General features: G+C 42.7%; 1 protein-coding gene across 1 annotated transcript in view; it reads left to right on the top strand.

Moving 5' to 3' along the window:
• Positions 1–23,288, top strand: part of LOC146186401 (thrombospondin type-1 domain-containing protein 7A-like) — a 119,546-nt gene that overhangs the window by 89,801 nt on the left and 6,457 nt on the right. The window contains 6 exon segments of the mRNA XM_084608040.1: positions 1,240–1,360; positions 4,757–4,902; positions 5,883–6,041; positions 6,864–6,963; positions 18,377–18,475; positions 19,009–19,089. Coding sequence (XP_084464166.1) covers positions 1,240–1,360; positions 4,757–4,902; positions 5,883–6,041; positions 6,864–6,963; positions 18,377–18,475; positions 19,009–19,089 — 706 coding nt within the window.

Genomic DNA, 23,288 nt, shown 5'->3' with positions numbered 1-23,288 from the left:
GTTATTATTTCCTTATCGCTAATAATACAATAGAAATTCTGAAAATACTGCCCAACTTTTCAAGTCCCACAACTGCGATGTATTGTCTAAAGTCGATATTTATTTATCTAGAAAAGTTACCTTAATACACAACTTATTATCTGCAAAACAAGAAATGGCAGGTGTGCGCAAGAGGGCTCGCAGCAGTATGCAACTGTTTTCTTTAGTTTGCATTCATTATTTTATTTTTTCCTTGATTCAAGTTAGCCGGAAAACCTGGTATAAAAGTGTGTGTAATTTATGAAGCCTAAAGTCTCTGAGGCCAAAGAAAGCATAGGGGATTTGTTTTTATTCCTGCTGTTAACATAAATTAGTACTGTGATCATTTGATGGGAAAATCGAACACAATGTAAGGAGACCTTGGGTTCGAAGTCCTTCAATAGGATGTTTTTCCGTCTACCTTTTAGTCAGTGATACTTCCCCAATAACATGATTGAGGAGTTAAGTGACGTCAAGAGTCGAAAGCTTTACATATTCAATCTTTAGGCAATCCTGGCCTCAAAAGCTGCTGGCTTGAGTCAGTTTTGTACATGTGCATGCTACCAAGTCCCTCCTTTGTCTGAATATGCTCTCTCTCTCTCTCTCTCTCTATATATATATATATATATATAGAGAGAGAGAGAGAGAGAGAGAGAGGCGCGCACAAACGAAAACAAAGGTTTATTTCCGACGTTTCGGCCGGGGCCCGGCCTTCGTCAAGGCTTGACGAAGGCCGGGAATACATATTTCTGGATCCTGGAAGACTTTTATGAAACATATATATATACACAGAGAGTTGTATCCTTCATCAAGAATACATTTTATTTGCCTCGACGTTACCACCAGAGGACCGACGTTTTAAAAAATATCGGTCCTCTGGTTGAAATGTCGAGTAAATAAAATAATTCCTTGAATGAAGCGTACATCTCGCTTTAACATCGTTTAAGCGGTCATGTACTTCTAGTTACCGCCGGATATTTATATATGTATAGTTCAATTATGTAATTATCATAAACAATCGGACCTGTTCATTCATAACTGGCATACTTCAAATAAAATGATAATGGTTCAGCCTCAAAAGCTCAATTTTACATAAATGCCGACTATTCGGCGTATTAAATATTTTTCTTTCTTTTATTAGTCTTCCTAGTATGCAGCTATTTTCCTTTGTTGAGTGTACAGCTATTCAACTCACACTCCTGTTTTATTTGCATTTTGCAGAAAACGAAGCCTTCAAACGATACGCTTGAGAGAAACTGCAATGTCTCTTGCCCCATTGACTGCGAGGTGTCGGAATGGTCAGAATGGGACAAAACAGAATGCCAGACCTGCGGCACGTTTGGTGAGAAAGCTTCCCTTTAGTAGTGGGGTCTGCGAAAAGGTTAAAAATGGGTGATTTGAAGATTGCAGCAATTCGCTATGATGGACGCTCGTTGGTGGTACGATCCGTTTTCTGGTAAAACAGGAATATTAAACTGAAAGAAAAGGCCACTGTTTCAATTTTAATGATTCAATTTCGGGCAATTTCAGCGAGAACTGCGAGATAAGGCCCCGTCTATAAGCTGATATGCTAGCTAAACCTATGAAATTTTTTAGTGCCTATAGCCGCTTATTCTAACGGGCACAAATTACGAGTGGACTCGGTGGTCAGTGTTGCGGGCGTTTCTAAGAAGTAATGTTTTCAGTTTTTTCGTCGCGCGACCTTCTGCTGCATCGTCACATCTTGGCCGAAGGAGTGACGCGGAAAAAAGGCGTGAAGAGAAAGTCGCGGAAAAGTCTGCGGCCACAAAACATGAGTTAAAGACATCGGCTGTGTGTAGTGACGATGCATGTTTTTATGAAGCCTATGCAAGGGAAGCGTCGAGAAGTATGGCAACAGTTTTAACTCGATGGCTTTAGATTAGAGGACGTTCGAAGCAAGCCCTGTTGATCTATGGTGAAATTTCAAATAGGTCGAGAGAGCCGTGACGTCACAGCAGCATTTAACTTCGCGGGGTATGCAGACAGCCAACGACTGCACAGTGATGACGTCACTGCCGAATTCGACAATAGTGCACAGGTGGCGGAAAGCATAGTCGCATGTTGGAATCTGAAGAAAGTCAATGGCTTTGTAAAGAAAATATTGATAAGACGGCAATCAAACCTGGGGCTCGGGGATTGGGCGTCAGACTCACTACCCCTACACCTTCAAGGCATGTTCGATAGAGTTATCTAAAGGGAATCCTAGTTCATCTTGTGCTGAATAAAAATGAGTTTCCTCTCCATATTCAGGCTGGCAGAAGGGCATTAGCGGCAGTAATAATGCATGCAAAGTGTCTGCTGTCTAGTCATTGTCGAGTTGTAGTATACGGCGGACGCTTCGAAGACCAGAGTTGTGCTTGACGGTGGTCGTACGACGAGTGGGCGCCCTCCGAATGATTAAGAAGACATTTACATTCCCAGCTTTCGGCCTTAAAAGTTTCTTCAACGAGCGAAGCTGTGTACGCGTAGAGCAGAGTTTCTCTAACAGGGTGCTGCGGACATCAGGGGGTCCGCAAAGCGATTTTCAGGGTCCGTCAAATTCCCGATCGCACACACACAAAGAAAAGGTCGCGAGATAGCTCTGGCCTGGATAGACACAGTTCTTCAGAATAAAAAGTACGAGTGATGAAAGCCGACTTTAGTTTCTCAAAGCGAAAGAAATGCGACAGGAATGCAGAGATGGAGAGCGCGCGCGACACGGGGGGAGAGATAGCATCTACGGCGTTTGCTGATTTTGTCACCGGTGAAACTAGAGCTCTGGCTACACAGCTGGACGGGCCTGCAATGAAAAAGTGCCTCGAGTGTTCGACGAGCGAATGGTGCGGTGTTGATAAGTCGAATGTTTATAGCGGCATGCATACATACTACCGTCAATGAGTCGCCTCTTCCCCACGTACTCAGCCTGCCGTGGTGTATAGGCTTAGGATATATGCGTGTTTTAGAAGTCAGTTTAGCCTCAACTAAGTCCCGTTTACGCGACCTCTACTCCTAAAACGCCGTCAGCAGTCCGCAGGTCAAGTCCTGTAACGCTAAATCTGCGTAGGACTAGGGTAAGTTCCTCAAATAAGCCAGGAAAGCGGTTTGTAATTTTTTGACCGGCTAGACACATGCGTGACCCTTGAGCAGATTTAGCAGCGCATCAAATAGGCGAGACGAAGCCGATGAGCACAACTTGCTGAGGATGAGGTGGTCATGCCTGGCCAAGCTGTGTGTTAAGTGGGAGTAAACACGGCCTGCCACACATAACAGCGCTACAGTCGTTGCATCTAGCTTCGACGTCTTGAGGGAGAAATAAGCTGTAGACAAAAAGCTAAATAATCTTAGTTGTTTGATATGAATGGGTGATAACGTTTTTGGGTACGCCTTTCGTCCGCTTTACAATACTAGTACTGACTGATTATGAATTTAGGTTTATGACTGAAAATATAAAAGCTATCAGTTATGACCTTTTAGAGATTACGACAGCCAAGAAATGCAACGAAACAAATATGAAAGGGGCTAACAACAAAGAGGACCTCGCAGTCTCCATATCAGAAAGGGCCATTACCTCTGACTGTAGCCAGAACTGTTTTCCGGAATCCGCGGTCCGGTTCTGAACGCCGAGAACCGCGGCATATTTTTCATAGAAACCACTCATGGTAAATTTGCCAGACCATTGGTTCACAACTGATGTGGCACGTTTTCCCATTATTTTTAAGGTACACAATCCACTCTCTAAAGGTTTTCTGCAACGTCGGATAGTTTTCATTGTGCTCCATGAAATTCTATTTGCTATTAGACGTCAATGAAATCACATCGAGACGACTGAAAGATTCCGACGCTTGATTCGGCTTCCCCACATACTTTAATCAAGGTGTGTCCCTGAAGTTAGGAAATTATGAGCTCTAGCAGGACAGTCACGGTCTTTGCACAATTTTCTGTATCCTATCTGGCCGGCAGTGCTTTTCTCCTGGATACGCTACTTTCCCCACTTCCCCTAAATCATTATCGTTCGTGTTTCAAGGCGTTAAGGCCACTCAACTCTGAATTATGGAGGTCCCCTTCCCTGGGCCATTGTAGCCCATTTCATGCTATCTTTTGGCGGATGTGCTCTGAGGCATATCTTTTGGGGCATTATGTGTCCTAATTAGTCATACCGCTGTCGAACACTGGTCACTGTTGTTAACCTCCATCAAGGGCAAGTGCCTGAACTATTCCCTCAAGCGGTGGTTACTCCTCACATGACGGCCGGGTGTCGCGAGGTCGCGGCGCATCTGGTAGCAATTAGCTCTCGAGACCGGCATCTTTTTTGGCACTGGACAGCGCAAATCTTGCACCTTGTTTGAAACTTGGCGCTGCCTCTTGCAGTAATTAGGGCCGTAAGCGGGCCACCCGAAGCTGTCGCTCAAGCCGAAGCAGAAAACCGAGTAAACTTCATCCTCAATACCTCGTCGAGACAGATTAAAAAAAGTGTGGCAGGCAATATGTACGAACTGTGACGCAAGGGCGACAAACTCGGTGCGAGGAGCGTGTATTCAAACGTCTTGCAAAACATATCGCTGCAGAGCGCCTATCACGTTGAGGGCCACCGATTGTCTTCTTGAATTCTCCATCGTAGTTGTCTCTGTACTCTTCTCTCCTCTTTATGGCTGACGGTTTTATTATTCTTGACACTGACACAAAAAATACAACAGGTCAGGCCCACATTGCACCTAGTAACACTGTGCTGTTTTCGCAGGTGACCAAATCAGACACCGACAAGTCATTCAGAACGCGACCGAGAGCGGACGGCCTTGTCCACGAAGCTTGACCCAAAAGAAGCCTTGTCCTTTCAAGCCTTGCTACCATTGGAGAATCGGTGAATGGTCTCAATGCGACTTGAACGTACGTGGGTTTGTCTTCATAATTAATGTTGGATTTAAAGGAGCGCTAGTAATGGCCTGTTGGGGCAATGGAGACGATATATTGTAGGCAATATTAGGACACATTCATTGAAAAACCGTGCCAAAATCACTGCTGAGATCTTAGAATCAGACTGATGCTCGTTAATACGGGGTATATTGTGGTTTAATTTGTATTTTGTTTGCAAGAAGACACAAAATCTGCAACATCCCATGCCCTCTGCTCGGTGCATTTGACATGGTATATAGCGTGTATACAGATGTAAAGAAGTTGTTCTCATGCTGTTATTCGCATGTCCACTCAAAATCGGCGCTGCCTTGACCTGGACAAAATACAGCCACTTGGAAGTTATTGTTTCCGGTTAGTTTAGACTCTCAGCACCAAAATTATATCGATCGTTACTGACGCAGTGCGTAAGACTGCACAAACATTATTTTTTGTTCTTTGCGAAATAACTTTTCATATTTGTCGGTCAGAACCTAAATAAAAGATTGCCTTCTGTAAATGTGAGATAAAACGTAACGAAGCTAGGACGACCCTAGCGAAAAACCCGTAGACTAAACTCATACAAATCTCTTACAATCTGATATATTTCTCATACGTTCATTGATATTTGTTGGAGATTATGCGAGATTTATATGAGTTTAGTAGGAGTTTAGTATGGGAATTTTGCATGAGGTTATTGTGACTCAGAGTTTTTTTTCTCGCTAGGGGAGGTCATTACTATATGCTATAAGAAAGTCGCCATGGAAACCCATTACGTTCAGGACAGAGAAATATTAGCTTAAAATTGTCTTCTACACGCTCGAAAACATCACCACTATAGGCGAGCCAAAATGAATACCTAATAATGACAAATGCGTGGTGACGCCTGAAATGCATCTTATTCTGCGTCATTGCGCATGGATTCGCAAACACGTATTCAACAAGGTTGAGACGATTTATTGGGTCTTCCACTTCAGGGGGCCGGCTGTGGATTCGGAACGCGCAAACGCAACGTTACCTGTCGTCGCTCAGACGATGCGCTCGTAGACAACAGCTTCTGCCACCTTGTGAACTTCACCACCTACGCGGGAGGACTTCTCACCCTAGACTGGCTTGTCTTAGGGAACAATGTACAGGTAATTTCCGATTCATTGCTGCAATAATTATAGGGACCTGAGGGATGATTTGAACTTTGCAAGTGTTTAAAGATTTGTGATTTGATATAAGTATGGCAAGCGACCAAAATAAGGCGCCAGAGGCAGTTTTTCAGATCTCTAGGTGCATTCAAATTTCTTTTGTAATGAAGCAGCCCAACAAATCACTTGCTTATTCGAATATTCCAAGGCTTTCATGCTTCGGCACTGTTTATGCTTGCCCCACCTCAGGAAGGAAGCATTTATTTTAGCAACATAAAAGCGCAGTTTTTAAAAGGGCTCAATTAATGGGCATCGGCAGGACATGTAGGGTGAAGAGAGGATAGTCGATGGTCTCTAAGAGTAACTAATTGGATTTCAAGGAAAGGAAAGCGTAGCAGGGGGCGGCAGAAAATTAGATGGCTGGATGAGTTAAGTTCGCAGGGGATAAGTGGATGCACCTAGCAGAGGATTGTATTTTTTGAGGGAAAATGGGAGAGGCTTTCGCCCTCCAGTGGGTAAAGTCCGGCTGATAATTATGATAAAATGGCGATTGAAAGGTTTCTCCATGAGCCGAAGGGCATTTAGCTGTCTTGAGCATCAACAACAGTTCCGTGCGTTCTTATCACTCAATTTTTGTCTTCAGTCTATTTACACATGCCAAAATTGTATTGAAACATATGCAAGGAAATTATATTTTCCATGCATAACCATTGACGGGCGTATTCACATCGCGCGCGCCGTTACATGACTGCATGCGTTTATTGAACTTGGCGGAAAACCTGGGAGAGGGCAGCATTCACAGAATCTTATTTCATGTTGCAGACGGAGGAAGAGTGCTACGTTCAGTGTCCCCAAGGCTGTGTTCTCTATCCCTGGTCTGAATGGTCACCGTGCAACAGAAACTGCGACACTGGAGAAATTCGTGAGCATTCCTTTTCAGTATTAGTTGTAACAAATCAACTCCGCTCCCCCTCTTCCCGCGACTTCAAGCAATAAGAAATAAAAACCTTTTCACAGTTTAAAATAGGCGAATTATTAAGACAGCTCATAAAAGCAACGAATTCATGTCACCGCGAATCAAACATGATTGGTTGATGAAAAGACAAAAGGCAGTGCTGCTCTTATATATGTTTAAACGCACTGCCACAGTTCTTAAAGGGCCACTGTTCGACCTCCGGTCGAAACTATTTTCTTCTCCGTGACTGTGGGGCTCCGCCACTAGAACGCAAGGCTGAAAAGAGTTTTTGAGAATAGTAATTAATACCACAGTTACAGCCACCACGATCAACCAATTTTGCGTTTTCCTCTGCTTCCGTTCCCTGTCAGAGGTTTTTCACTGTCCTTCCCAGTCGTCTAGCCTCCGCAAGCCAAGTTCCCCTTCCCCCTTCGCGTTTGGCGGGAGATGGAGTGTCTCCTAAAAGGGAGAAAAAAACGAGAGGTCGCATCGATGGGAAAGAGCATTGATTTGTATTGTTATTGCTTTGTGGCGCATGTATCGCTGTAGACTTTTGCACAGACTATCTCTGGTGCCTGACCGAAGTATTGGGCTCATTTCCTTAAAAGGTCATACCTTGGATAGTGGCCCTTTAAGGGGACATACGAGCAGACCAAATTATCTCAATAAAGTCTGCTCAACAGGGCAGCCATGATAACTATATCCTAGGCTAAGTTTCGAAACAAAACCAATTCTGGATCTTCTTGATATGTGTCATTTATTCGGTTTACTATCGGATCTTACAATTTCTGTTCTTATGTGCACCTATACTGAATAACTATAATTCCCGACGAGCTTTAAGTACACAGTTTTCAGTGCCACCCAGTGCTGCTTTAATACAGAAGCTGCTTTTTTTTTAGTTTGGCACAATTGATTACAATTTTTGTTCAACATCTCAGTATACCAATGGTACCGAAGAGTAAACATGCTACTTTCCATTTCCTGCCACGAAGAATCTAATGAAGCCATACTCTCGTAAGTAACTTTGAGTGCAAAAAGAAACAATTCCTCTTTTTGTTTCCAAAATTCAACTTTGTGAAGCTCCTACGGACAGTGCGCTTCCGATGAGTTATTACAGAACAGATTTTTCTACTTACAGGTCAAACTCAGTTCCGCGAGCCGCCTGGAAATACTTCTGCCGCATTTTAATGTGTTTCTCTAAAACGTATAGCTCTAATTTATTGCATTAGAAAACTACTTCATCGCTGCTGTTTTTTTTTTGTTTTTTTACAAGCCATTTATTGCACGCTGTTATATTTATGATATTTATTGCCGCAAACCTTTGCAACCTTTATTTGTTGCTGCTGGAACCCGCCGGCATGCGGCCTTAACATTTTGGTTATACCACACAGAAATATCTTATGTTCACTGTTTGTGCACAACTGTTTGTTTTTATTTACTATCTACATGCGACTCAGTTAATGGCTGAGCTGCACTGTATATATGTTCACAGAAAAGACAGCGTAATTAAAATGGCAGGAAAAATATACACCGCATAAAACCGAAAACCAGTTATACGTCTTTTTCTTCGTTAATATCTTTTACTTGAAGCACCATAACGCTAAAGTGCGTTCTCGGTGCAAAACCAGGTTCAACGTTACCATCCAACGGGCGCACTTTTCAGAAACTGTGATGGGTCCGTAATCATCTTGACCAACTACAAGGTACCGTACACTGTAATAATAATTAGAAGGTCTTTAGGAATTCCTTGATTCTTTACTGCATGTCTCAAAACAGAACATCATATTTGCATTTAAAGAAGCTGCTCAACTGTCAGCAATCAAGAGATGATACGAAAGTAATTATGCGATGAAGCCACGTGTTCGCAGGTATCGCTTCGTTCCATAACATGTTGTCCTAATAAAAATATATCATTTATGCATCAGCGTTAGCATATTATAGCTCAGAGATCCCAATGTAAAGATCGAATGGTACAGCAGCGGAGAAAGGTGCGCCGCGATCAATTTCCTGTATGGACTCTTGCGTGCGCTACACAGAGTGTAAATACTCCCTTCGAAATCAGACTGTGAAAAACTGCTTATGAATACAAATTTCTGCAACCTTTTAGAAAAGAGGGACAGTCTGTTGCGCTGTGCGCAATGGCAGCCGTGCACATTGAATGTGGGTTGAACCTCCATCGCATTGCCCATTTGAGGAGCGCTATAAAGCTGCCCCAAAAATGTCTTTACTGCGCTACAACTAAGGCTCCCATCCGAATGGTTTCACCGCTCATGGTCAGAAACCTGATAGACATTGAAAACCGAGCTTTGATTTGAAACCGAAACCAAAATGAAATCCGACGTGAGTGCATTTCGTACGCGTTTGGCATAACCACGCTTAAACATCGGTAATTTTCTTATCCCCGTGTGCACGTGTGAGAAGAATGCCAGTGAGAGAGAAAAACCCTCCTTATCCATGGAGTCTAAAACCGATTTAGGGGACACTTAGCCATGTCACGACGCGGGAGCCAGGCAGTAGCGGGATGGGCACTGTCGTTGAGGGAAGCGACGCAGTTTCTACTAGTTGTGTGACATCTGTTGGGACAGAGGCATACATCCGATCCCGGGGATTTTGGTGGCTCTCGCAAGCTGAACGCCGCTATGCCAAATAGCATAGAGAACCCACATGTTGCATTGTGACGCCCGGCTTAGGGTTACAGTGTACTAGAATACTGGGCAGTGGGCCGTCTCCGAGCGGAGAGTGTGTCGTTTCAGCGACGTAACCTATGAGAGGGCGCTGCGTATAGCAGACATAGGAGAGCGACCTCCGTTGCCGAAATTTGTGTTTATTCGCCATCACAGCGATATATTTGATGTCGTTATGAAGGCGGTAATTTGATCATTTTGCTACTTCGATACAATAAACATCCCCTAATATAGCGGGTGCTTTTTAAAAAAGTACGTCCAAAATTTTAAGACAATGGTTAACTGGCTTTAGATTTATTTTATTCCAGGGGCTATATCTGTGGCTACGGAGAGCACCGCGCAAGGGGCAAACTGATTCAATTAGTTTACTAATTAAAAGATAAGGTAATTATCTTATAATTTTTATCTTAGCGGTATGTTGTATTTACAGAATTAAAGCCAATCCTGCAAGCAGCGTAGCGGCTAAAACAAATGTTCTTTAGAAAACGTTTTAGTGCGCGCCCATATCCAATGAAGACATCGTTTTAAAAATTCCATGTGCTAATTAAATAGACAGCTTAAACACAGACGACTGCACGACCTATCCACAAAAAGCCCTTCACTTACACGTATTGCATTAAACATACATACGAAGCTGCGGCTGAAGTATATAATACACAATTGTAGTTGCCAAACACAAGAAAACGCACAAATAATTAAAAAAGGCCATTGTGAATGTGAGGTAAGAACCAGAAAAAAATTAAAGCACAACAAATATAAAACACATCCGGGTTGCGCCGCTACAGCGTCTATTTCGACCTTCTCCACTTAGTGTTTTATTTCTTTAGGTTTAAAACATCGCTGTTGGTTCGATGATTTTACCTAACGTTTTTCCAAAAGCCAACGAGAAAATGGTGCGATTGGAAAACGGCACAAAAGACGCGCACGTCAAAGGGCTAATGAGGTGACCCACAATCCATTACAGCACATGTTGTTGCATTGTATGTATCTGAACAGTTGCTGGTGTTACTGACGTTGTTGTATTGAACGTAACAGCTGTACATCCGGTACATTTAGCTAGCTACTGCGGAGTCAGCTCGATGGTTGTGAGTACTTAATGAGCGAAATGATAGAAACAATTTGGCTCATTGAAAAATATTATTGTTATACGAGTAAGACAAAAAACGATCTAGCTATGGTGTGTAGGCTAGCAATATATTTGCAATCTCGTTTTATGGGTATTATTATGTCAACATTCAATCAAGACATAGAAATAGCAAACGCTTATTTTGAAAGAAAGTATCAGCAAGGAGAAAATCAGAAACCAAATTGGGATTGGAAGCGCTATAATTCTCTCGTCGAAAAGCATTCTATGCGAAATTGTTAATTCAAGCGTTTTAAAGCACGACTGAAATAACAAAACAGTCACATAAAAAGCCGCACGATATATTCAAACAATTCAATCGACTTCGAAATTCTAGAGTACCGATCCTTAGGAAGGGCCATGTGCTAATTCAAATTCCTTGCGCAAATCATAATAGCGACATACCGACTTTTTAGATAGTGACCGATTGGGCTAGAGAAATATTTTTGCTTTTTTCAAAGCTGTCAATACTCTTTCCAACGGCGCGTTTTATAGCTGTACAAAGCGGCCGGGGCGTTTCCGAGTAAAAACTAGGTAATAAATATTTAAAGTTAGAATAAGTAGGAACTGGAGCAGCGTGAGATTATCTTTATGGCGAGTGAACACTCTCACAATACCGAACAAAATTGCCGTTCTTCTTTTTTTTTGTGGATGTATCGGGCCTCATGTTGGTTGCGCTACCAGTGGAGTGCCAAAACATTCTTTTCACAAACTGCGACCGCTTTTGAGTTTGTGTGCCATCTTTGCTGTTATATATTCTTCTCTTCTCTCTATTAACTTAGCATTGCATCATGAAACGAGCGCGAAACAACGTGACACACCGGAAAACAACGCACGAAACGAAACCCCGAAACAGACACCACGCTTGTTTTTTCCGTGCCGCGAACCAAAGACTGTCAGCTCATCTCTACACTTTTCATTGCTTAGGGCGGACACTTCGCCTCATTATTTCGTACCTAAGCCGGCACACTTCACAGTATTCTAGTACACTGTATAAGGACGGGTATATCTCATTCCAGTGTTGCCTATGTTGGCGACAAATGGCCGTCAACCTTGGTGGGCCGCCATATTGTTTCCAAGCTAAGGAGTAATATGTTTTGCTATGTGGAACTAGACTGAGGTGAAAGGAGAATTTGGCCGTGTGAGCTGATTAGGAACCTTACATATCTTCTTTTTTGTGGAAGATCAGAGCTTTGTAATAAAACCAAGATGCCATTTCTTAGTAGGAAGTATCATTCGCCGACCCATTGTTTCAATGCGTAGCATTATTTGGCTGATGCGCATCGTGTACGGAACGTGAGTACTGAAACTTTTCGCAGTAGCTGTGCAGCTGTGTTTTACTTTAAGCACAGTACCACAGTTGTTACATAAATGGAAAGCTATGCCGAATATATTTGCACTAAAATTATTGTAGGTAAGAACTTTTCTATAATTAATTAGAAGGTTGTGAATAAAAATGAATGCTATACTACAACACCACACCATATGTCGTCGGGTAGCCGCCGAGTATAATAATGGCACTTGAATGTTTGGATGTCTCAACAGACTTTCAGTAACTAACTTTAATACAAACTCAACTTCATGCCATAGCATCAGGTCCTCATTATTGGTTAGCTTATAGCCAGTACGATTGCATAACGCTACTTGCCGGTTTCAGTCAATAACTGTGAATGAGTTAATTGCGATTAACAATGAAACTTTAATCTACAGCGTCAAATCTTAGATCATAAAAATTCTTATAATAAGTACGATTGTAATATACTAACTGCCGGTTAAGACTGGCAATATGTAAAATTTAATGATTGCATTACTTTTTGGTAGTAATTTCGCAGCAAAAGTAATTATTTTCTTGTGAAATTACTTTTACTACAGTGCGCCACTACTCCTTCAATAGACAACAAAGTAGAATGCCGCGAAAGCAGGAACGGCGTGCGGCAAAAGAAGCCAGCGTAACAGATCAGCAAAAGGAGACAGAGTTGAGCAGAACAGTGCGTCTGAGACGTCGTGTGTAGCAGGGTCACTTAGTGCGGCTATCCCATAGCAACCATTCTCCAAGCAGCTGGATACAAGGCGTCGAGGGAATGTCGAAGAGAGAGATGGTGCAAGAAGGCTGGTTGAAAACTGGTTGGGAGCGCGGCGCGGTGGCACTCCTTGTTGCGTCGGCTAGGGCACAGTAGTGCCTGGTTACACTCGTCACCACAGGGCGAGGGAGGACTGAGGTTAGGGGAGATACGCGGCAGGCTCCATGGTGTGAACCACCGTGGCTTGAGCACAAGGTGCCGACGTCGGTTCTTGGGACTGCGGAAGCAATATAACCCAGCTTCTTCGGGCCCTTCAAATGGCGGAGACAGCTCAGGACCAGCAAGACGCTGGGTTCAGCGGTCATTTCACGATCTTTCGAACATGCTTCTGCTTTTGTTGCTTTTGATGTCATGGCAATCGTTTAGGAAAGAGGGAAGGAATAGCTCTCTGGGATAGAATCTGGCGGGAAGACGAAAGAATGTGGGTGCTGCGAGTCTGAAGAACAAGTTGTTTTGTTTACTAGCTTTAACGTAGTTTTTGCATGGATTGAAACTAGAAAGTAATTTAACAGTAATTGAATTACTCAGTAGAAGTAATTGTATTGTAATTTCACTACTTTTTGGAGCAGTAATGAGTAATATAATTTAATTACTTTTCCGCGATTTTCAGCAAAGTAATTAGTAATGTAATTCATTTCCATTTCAAAAGTAATTTTCCCATGTATGGCTATAGGCCCCGCGGTGGAGCGTCCGCCGGATAGAGGGGATATAGAGGGAAGAGGCAAAGGGTTTGAGGCATAGGGTACAAACAGGAGCAGGGAAAGAGGATGGTAGTGGGATAGGGTGAGGGTTTAGGGAAGAGCGGGTGCCTGCAGTCTGCATCACAGTGTTGTGTGTTTATTGCCCAGGCAGAGGTGGGGTGGGGGGTAGGATATGATGCAAAGCTCAGTAGGCCTGCGTGCCCTCCCGCAACATATTTTGCTGCCTGTAAAGCGTGCACCACCTCAATATAGGTCGTTTTGCCGGAAAGCAATCACAGTCTGGAAGAGCCACATAAATGCAGAAAAAAACAACTTCGAAATCATAAATATTTCATTGAAATTGACGTAAAACTGTGGATTCAACTATCATAAGCCTAACTAAGCCTTCTATTGGACAATATTATCTCCCATAACTGTCCAGGTAACCTTGGACTCAATATTTCAAAGTGTTTGGTGCTGGCCAACGAAGCCAGTGCCCTGTGCGGCCTGCTGCCACATTGTCCCCTCAGCATACATAATTTTAGCCGCCTGATTAATGTTTTTCTGCCACTTGCTACACTTGCCCTTTATATAAATGTATTTTGTGACTTTTAACCTACTTCGATTATGTTGTCGTCGCATCGCATCGTCCATACCAATTTGTTCTGTAGATCTCGGTAAATGTACCATAAATTCGCGTTTATTCCTCTGATTCGCTCAGCTCTCCTTGTCTCGTATCGTTACGTCTATAATTTTCCTTCACTTATTGCTCTGATGTGCCCTTACAGCTGCTGTAGCAAAAATCAATTGAATATGAGTTTTATTCTCTAGTGTCTACATCCCTGATTTCATTTCCTTTGGGGTTTTTATATATATAATACGATAAAAAAAAAATCTTGAAGCAAAACTGTTCATCCCACTGCTGGTACTAGGAATAGCGGGATAACTATCTAACAATCGATTGCCAAAAAAAAAAAAATCTGTCGTAAGTAGTCACTATTGTTAACGATGACACAATGTTTCTAGCTTAATTGCTGCAATATAAACTTTGCAACGTTGCTTGAGTCCAGAGCACGCCGTTTGCTGTTGGTAGTATGTAAGATAGCACTTTCCGTTCTTACAGCCCGTACTTTGACGATAGTTGTAAACGTGCCCTCGGTAGATTATCACAAAAGTCTTAGATGCACAGGCCACACTGCCAAGTGCGATTCATAAGGCTTACAAACGACCTTAGATGCACGGTTGGGTGCGGCCATTTTTTAGCTAAAATTAGGTACACGTAGTGCTTCAGTGTACCATGGCCTACTTTCGCGCCCTGAAAGTTGAGTAGCTGCTTAACCAACAGTAAAATCTCCCTGTTGCGTCCGATAAGCTTGCATCTAACACTCAGCGTCAGGACGTAAAAGGTGTCAATTATACCACCTCAACGATTTTCTAAATCTTATGATGCAAATATATTGCAACTGTTTTACTGGTGGCACTGTGGAAACAATATTCCCGTGGCAATCAACCTCATAGTGTCTTTTTGCAAGTGCGGTACAGTCGTGCCTCGTTAATATGGACACTTTGGTTTCCAACTAAAACTGTCCATAAAGCGAGCCATCCATAATAACGAGTCATGAATAAAAACAAAAAGGAATTTATTGAGAAAATAAAATTGTAGTTAACGACTGCTTTTGTACATAATAGTGTGCACTGGACTCAAAATTTCACAGAATACCGGAAATTTTCAGTGCATTATAATTGTCATTGTTGTCTTCGAAAAATTGTAGTGCAGTCTGAAGCGACTCGCTTACCATGACACCCGTGATGTTGGGCTTTGTGTTGGTCGAACTTTCGAGCACGAACTCCTCACTGGGCGATGAATCAGCATCTGATTCTCTACTCACCGCCACTTCCTAAATGGCCTCTTCACTGAGCAAAGTAGCCGCTAAGTAGCTGCTTGAGATTCTCCTGAGGCGAGGAAACAGCTGAGCTGTCGATACTAGTCCCTCGCAGCTTGGATTGACTGAGATGGCTTTTGCCGCTCTTATTCAGATTTTTTCGCGCCTACGTTCAGCTCTGTTCTTTTGCGTTTAACTCCCGCCATGCCAAAAGCCAGACTCCAGTTGAGGGCTACAGACTCCTGATGCTGTGTATTTTTTTGCCTAGTTAACCTTTCTGCCTTTCCGTTCTTCTGATTTTTTTTTTTTTTGCCTTGTACTGTTTCTGTAAGAAAGCGAGGGAGTCAAGTTGGCAAGCTGCTGTGCAGAGGGCTATCGAACATCCCATCTTCTTGGCGCCGTTTTTATGTGTTCCCATAAAACAAACACTGCAAGCTGAAGTACAGTTTAGGACGAGGGCTAGCCGACTACGAAGAGCACAGACCTTGTCAAGAACGCATCGTTGACCCAAAGCGAAGCCGACAAACGGACTGCCTAGTGTGCAAAGTTTGGCAGTTCAGCAGCGCAACAGGGACGAAAACCAGGAGCATGAGAGGGAAGCGTGTCCAGGACGGGACGTTCGGTCGCGGTGGCGTGTTCGTACGTCGCCTGTCTTTTGTCGCTCTACTTTGTGAGTGTCTTAACTCTCACCGAAAAGCGTTGGCGGCTTCATGGAACACACATTGCGCTTTGGGAAAGAAAACTTCAGTTTCCACCGCCACTGTAGGCACTTATCCTTCTTCCTGTCATTTCTTTCTTACGCCTTTTCACGTTCACGTTCAGCAGAATTTATTGCAACCACATGTTGCTGTTTTTCCGACTGCTGCGGCACTTCCACTGCACCCAGAAATCTCCTGGTTCCCCCCTTTCGGGGTCTTTCTTACGCTGACCCTCGGTTTGCTATGAACGTTCCTCTCCGCTCTTTCGCTCTCCCCCCCCCCCCCCCCCTCCCCTCCCTTATAACGGCGACACGCCCGCTGTAGTTCTTTCCAACCCCACAGGACTCGTTCAGGCATCCCGCCGTATCGGCTGTCGCGTAGGTTCGCGGGCGGCGCGCCCTTTAACTTGCGCTCGGACTACTCTGCTTTTTTTCAAGCACTGTCCATATTAACGAGAAAAAATACATGGGCCCAAGTGGGGCGCGTGCATTCTTCCCCTGTCCATTGTCCGGACAGCGAGTTCCATATTAACGAGGCATAAATACATTGAAACGTTTTCGTCCCCAGAAAAACTGTCCATAATCCGGGTCGTCCATATTAACGGGGGTCATATTAACGGGGCACGACTGTATCTTGAGGAACCGAGAAGGGAAACTTTGGTGGAGCTATCAGAGTTCGTTAGGTACTCAGTGACCGCATTTCACCAATGTTTTCATTGACGTCGCTCATATTTCTCTTTTTTTTTTTCAGTTTACAGTAGAACCCTTTTATGGTAAAGTCACTGGGACCAGCAAAATCTGTACTATATAAGGGTCTTTACTATATCAGGTGTTGGTGATGACATGGTCCTGAACATGCTGTCTGGTAGTTAAATGGGCACTTACTGAACACGTCTTGTTGCTTAATAAAAAAACACTATTCTCTCCCTTATGATCTCTTGGTGCAATTCTTTTCAGTCATAATTTTTTTTACATCTTGTAGAAGTACCTCTGAAGCATGAGTGCAACGTAGCAACAAATACAATCAAGTATGATTTAATATAAAAACCAAAGCCTTGCATGAACACGGTGTCACTTTTTTGCTGTTCCTGTCCTTTGAAAGGCAATAAATGATAAATGCGCGTGGCAGTCAAGTGCTGCAAGTCCGCACATGCTGCACCTCCACTTCTTGCCTCCGCTGCCTCATGTTTCATGCTGCACAGTGCTGTGAATGTTCACCCAGTTCTTCCCCTTCCCTTTTTCTTGCTGAAATGTTACTATCCTTTACTTTCTGAACGAACCGCACCGCCTCCTTTCCCTGCTTGTAGACAGCTTTACTTTTTGTTTTTCCTACGCTTGGTGTTATTTTTTGCCTCTCGATTCTAGGCAGTATACGGACGGCAGTGTCATATCTTGGGAGTCTTCGCCGCGGCAGAGGTGCACTTTACTATAACCGAATTTTACCAAAAACGTCTTTACTATAAAGGGGAAAAATGTACAGTCATCAATGGAAGATGAACTGAGACTTCAGTTTCATTTTACTATATCCGAGATTTTACTATATCAGAGTTTACTATAACGGGGTTATACTGTATTAAGGTATTAACAGCCAGCGTTAGGAGACTAGCAACAAAGCATAGACAGTACTATCGATAGTGGTACTATTGAGTCTGTGTATATAATTGGAGTTTCATGTTTTGACACATATTTCCGAAAGATAAACTAGAGCAGAGCGTCACAAGATTAGGGTGCAAGAAAACGTTTATGCGTACGTTTTTTGTTCTTTTTTTTCCCAGTACTGGATTACACCTTTCAGGAAGAGCTGGTGGGGTGGATAAACTGGAGCATAGAGTCAGAAGATTATGGTGCAAGAAAACGTTTATGAGTACGTTTTGTTTTTTTGCCCCAGCACTGGATTACACATTTCAAGAAGAGCTGGTGGGGTGAAAAATACGTGGTTATCAGATATGAACACTCCTATTGCAGTACTCTGTGTTTAATTTCTGTCCTAAACCAAATTAGTTTGTCGCTTCGCCTGAAATGAGGAAAGCTACTTGTGTCCTAAATACCTTCCGAACAACACTATATAATCTAAAATTTCGACTATGAAGCCTAAATAGTGTTTTGCTGCAAAAAAAAAAAAAAAAAAAAAATCTCGGACAATGCTTATTTTAAACTTTACCCATTTATACCTTCTTATTTGTGGTGCACATGTAGTAAACAATATTCTCTGTCTCTTTGTCATCTTTCTAGTTGGCCAGACATCCCGTTCTCGAGCGGTGATCACGCCTTCAAAGCCCGAAGACAGCCTTTACTGCCCGAAGGAAATGGTCCAAACACGACCATGCTGGGGTACGTTCGAAGGCGTAATTTTTGACAAGCTCTCGTGCTTATGAATGACGAGCGCAGTGGTATGTCCATTTTAGCATCGAATACCTACGACGTCCAGATTTAGGATTTTGAACAATTTGCTCTGCTTGTTTTCCGATTTGAGAACCCTCTAAATTTGCTAGTTATGCCCAAATCTCGTTAAAGATGGGCACTCAGAGGTCTTTATGACCATCATATATTAGTGCACGTCAAGAACGATGAGCAAGAAAGTATCCCAGCAAAAGAAAGGAACATGATACCCACTAGCTTTGACGGTTTCGACAAGTAAGTTTAATTCGATCTTCCGGGTAATACGCAGCACATGGGATCAGAGGCTTAGCGTGATGTTGGGTTAGAATAACTATACAAGGCGTATTACACCTTCAAAACGTCGCATGTCCAATTAGTTAGCACTTGTAGTGAGACTTGGCGATCTCCTCAATTTTTCTACTTCAGTATATACTGACTATAACAGTCCCCTGTTCACCTATCGATTTTGTTCTCAGTACTCACAGATGGAGAATGCGTGACATATTCTTGGAGAGTGATGAATGGGACGTTGCTGTGCATCCGATCGGATGGTTTCGTCGTCGAAGGTACGTTACATTCTGGGCATGAAGTGCGCCCTAAATATATGCGGAGAATCTGGAGCATTGAAGCAGCGTTTGAAACCTACTGACTTGAAATGATTCGTGTAGTGGAGTTCACTATAATCGATTCTGCACACTTCGAGGTCACTCTGTGATTAGGGCTCTCGCCTACTGAGTTGGTGTCAGGTTTAAAACCCTGGCACAGCAGCCGCCTTTCGGCGAAGCGCAAGTGCTAAATGCGCTCGTGTGCTGTGAGATCTAAGTGCGAAGTTAGATATCCCGAGGTGGTCAAAACTGATCCAGCGCCCTACATTACGACGTCCCTCAAAGCGCAAGTCGCCGAGAGACTAAATTCTGTATATGATATCACTGCTGCTTGCATAACATTTTTGCTTTGTTCTCTTACTAATCTTCACGCTATAACCTGTTTTTTTTTTTTTTCACAGTTACTGTGGCTGTGTTGTCTCCATTCTGTCTCTATACTTTAATTGTGTGCGTCTTATATTGGGCAGTAATATAGCACGTGCGAATGCATGCTGGTCCCATTTTCGCCATGGCGATGACAAGTGTTTTCGTCGGAAGACAATTGGCATAGAAAGTATTACTCCAATTATTCGGCGCTATATCGTTTGTATATGACTGACCTAAATATTTCGAGGCATTTAGAAATAATTGTCAGAATTAACCTTTGTATGCGTGTGATACAACACGAATACTTTATAGCTCGATGAATGGGCAATTAAAGGGAAAATATCCCATTAGATGCAAAAAATGTTAATTGAAACATTAAACTTCAGAAACTTGGTGGAAAGAAAAACAATATTTGAATGTCGCGAATTCCCGACACTCCGTAATGAGTTTACAAACTGTATTTTACAGATATTTTACAGGTCATGGCGCTCTGATTGGTACTACCTCGCTTACTTAGATATTTAGAGATTTTACTAATATTCTACCTTATACATATTTACTGTAATTTTGTTTACGATTAGCTACCGTCATGCCTGTTCCTGAAATCTCGGCTTACGTAAAGGGCATAAATATTTACCTCACATGCGAAGCAGTGACGAGCGCAATTTCCCATGGTAGAGAGTGGTACCCTCTCCGAAATAGAATAAGCTTTTATCGCTTTATTATAAGCCCACTAAATCTCCCGACACACGATTACAGATTCGCAGAGGGCATTCCAATATTTTCGAAAAAGAGGATTACCTCGCTGGCTGCGCGTATGACTGAAGACGCCAAGCACGTATGCGTAGCAGAATGCAAAAACGCAGTCTGGGTGTTCATAACACCGCAGTGTTTACACATTGCCGCGTGAGAATTTCGCACCTTGGAGCCCCGTGGTTCCCGCGATGAGCTGGGACACTCGAATACGGCCATTACATAAGCACATATATTGCAACTTCAAAGACATGAACATAAAGGTATTAACCTCTGGCTAAGGGTATCAGAGATAAATAGGAGGTTATCTCAGGCGAGTACAAATATACACCTTTAACCCATCAAATGCCGGCCATAAAGGAATCTATGAAAAAAAGAGAATATATATCTGCATTTTCCTTCGCAAGACGAGATATGCTTCGAAAACAAATTGTATTCGGTTTTGCTGTGAGATCGTGATGCACAGAACGTTCACAAAAGAAAACAATGACGTAATTGGCATGCAACATCATTTTTTTTTCCTTCTGAGGGCTTTGAAAGCCTTTGGTCTTCAATCGTGATGTGCATTTGAGCAGTGAATGTGCAGGAGCACTTTTCACCTTTGGGCGCATCATTCTGATGTTCTTTCTGGCGTTCCTACAACGACTGTACTTGTGCAATGTCACTACATAACGACCATTGCCTTCACTGGAATGGAACGAGTGGGCTGCGGTCGGGCCTGGCCTCTCTCGTAAAATCTTCCGCTTAGTCGATAGACCTTGCACTACATTACTTGTAAAATAGCAAGTGGTCAACCATTAGCTCACTGCCAAGCTTCGCATAGAGCCCCTGAACTGTAACACGCGGTGAAAGAAGCGGATTGCTCAACAATGGCCAGTCGCACTTTTTGCTGTGAATGCATAGTAGATAGCCTCTAAAAAAGCTGTCGAGAAAGTCTACACCTCCCACGCGTCTTTTGCAGTGTTAGACTTGAATTAATTTTGGCTGTGGCACATTTTTTCCTTCTGGCTGTAGCAGCTGTTCGTTGCTGGGGATGAATCTCGTTGCAGTTGGTGACAGCAAAGACACCCTTGTTGTCGTTCCACTTAGCAGCGAGTGTATGTCTCTATAGCATATTTTATCAAAAAATGATCTGTTCCTATTTGAGACTTCTCTTGTATTTTCTAAAGGACACACTTTCAGTCGATTCTCTTTCACTGTGCTGCTGGCCCAAAATTCCAGAACTTTGAGCTATTGCGGCAGGCGATGAGAGGGGAAAAACGTATCTATAAAAATTGAGCGCCTTTGTTTGATTCCGCCACACATTTTAATGAATTCATACAACTCGCGTTCACAGTAGTTTGAACGGGCTCTCCACACTAGATTTTTCGCGGCAAATGTCAATGTGAAATGGATAACCAGATTAAGATGAGAGAATGCACTGCTTGTAGCCAAATCGTAATAGCTTTCCCTTCATATAAAAGTTTTGCAGCTGTGGCGACCAAAATATGGCACTATTTGTTCATCAACACTAAGATTAGCTGAGAAGATTCTGAAATATTCTGAACTGTGGCAGCGGGGTATTTAAACGGAGCAACAGGGGCTGAATCTTTGCCAGTTCGTCTCAATTTTCAAGAATTGTACTATCAGCAGCAAGAATATACTACTTGATATCGCGGAACTTGCCGCGACTTATTGTACTGCATCCAAGTTGAATACTGGGACCTTAAGCTTTTTACTACTAATTGTTCCTACGACAGCTTATTGTGGCCACTGAAGAAGATAATTTTTAGAAATAGACGAGTGTATCCAGTTCGTCTCCGGTTTGTTTAAAGCTATGAACCTTTTGTTGTCGAGAATAATGTCTTGATTCTTCACCTATCTCATCAATAATTTTCTTTGTGAACAATTGAAAAAACAGCATATATGGATAGTCTTTGACTATTTCGAGTGCGTCACTCGCAACAGGTTACCCTATGCACCACGTTTGTGCAGTTAGCATTTCACCACCATTTAGGAAGGACTCGGACTCGTATTTTGCCTCTACATATACTAATTCTTCGTCACCAGATCCGTCTTCCTCAGTATCAGAAGTGTATACTTCTATCCCTCTTGCAATATTATTTGGCAGGGCATGCATCCGTCTTAGAGATATCGGCCCCCTCTTTTTATCAGTAACTGCGCCAGCCACATTTGACGGCGGCTAAAGTACAATATTTCCTGAAGAATCGTCGTACTGAACCACTTGCACGGCTTCTTCTAGGGTTAAATATTTCTTCCGAAGCGTATGCAGCGCCAAAAGGGCCACTAATCCCAACAGTGCAAGCCCTAATGTCAGCTGCACCTATGCTAACGATATGTTCTATTGTTCCCTTTTGGGAACTTTTATGTGAATTCACTAATTTTTGTATCATCACAGCGCACAAAAAGTTTCTCATGTTGCCGCAGTCCGTTACACAATAGAGGATACAGTTTCGCGTCTTTGTTTTCGCTGCTTGAAACGAGAGGGTTTGGCGAAAAAACTACAATCAGCGTAATAGAAAACTAAACGCGAGTGTTGTGTGCTTATATTTCAAAGTTAAGACTATTAAAAAAGTGCAGGCCCCATTTTTAATTAAGTTTAAAGACATAAACGCTGATATACTATCTTAATATACACTAGTGTGTTGCCCCGAAATGAAAACAGTGGCGCTAAATGAGTATCCATCGCTCGTTTTTATTAGGCGCCGTGATCCAAGCATATTGGAGTAAGGAATGCGAGGTCTACAGGAAAGCAGCGAGCTATGTAATATATTCAAATCGGTTCCTTTTATTTCAGCATAACAAAAAGCAGAATACATATGATAATATTGGCTGCCTGCAAGAAGCCAGTCAAGGCTTCACTATGACCAGCAGCATACTCACAGGTATACTGCAAGAATAAAAAAACCCATAGCATCTGCGCACAAGCCTCATTAGTGCCGTGAAATAGTGTAGGTTCAAAATTCCATTAAATGGTCAGCGTAAATCTTTACAAAATTTATAATTTAAGAAGTAGTAAATAGACTAGTCAATATACATGC

Source organism: Amblyomma maculatum, chromosome 6 (genome assembly GCF_055883805.1).
Source record: "Amblyomma maculatum isolate TAMU_Amacu chromosome 6, ASM5588380v1, whole genome shotgun sequence".
Classification (NCBI taxonomy): Eukaryota; Metazoa; Arthropoda; class Arachnida; order Ixodida; family Ixodidae; genus Amblyomma; species Amblyomma maculatum.
Note: the sequence above shows the minus strand (reverse complement) of the source record. Positions and strands in the feature narration are given on the sequence as shown.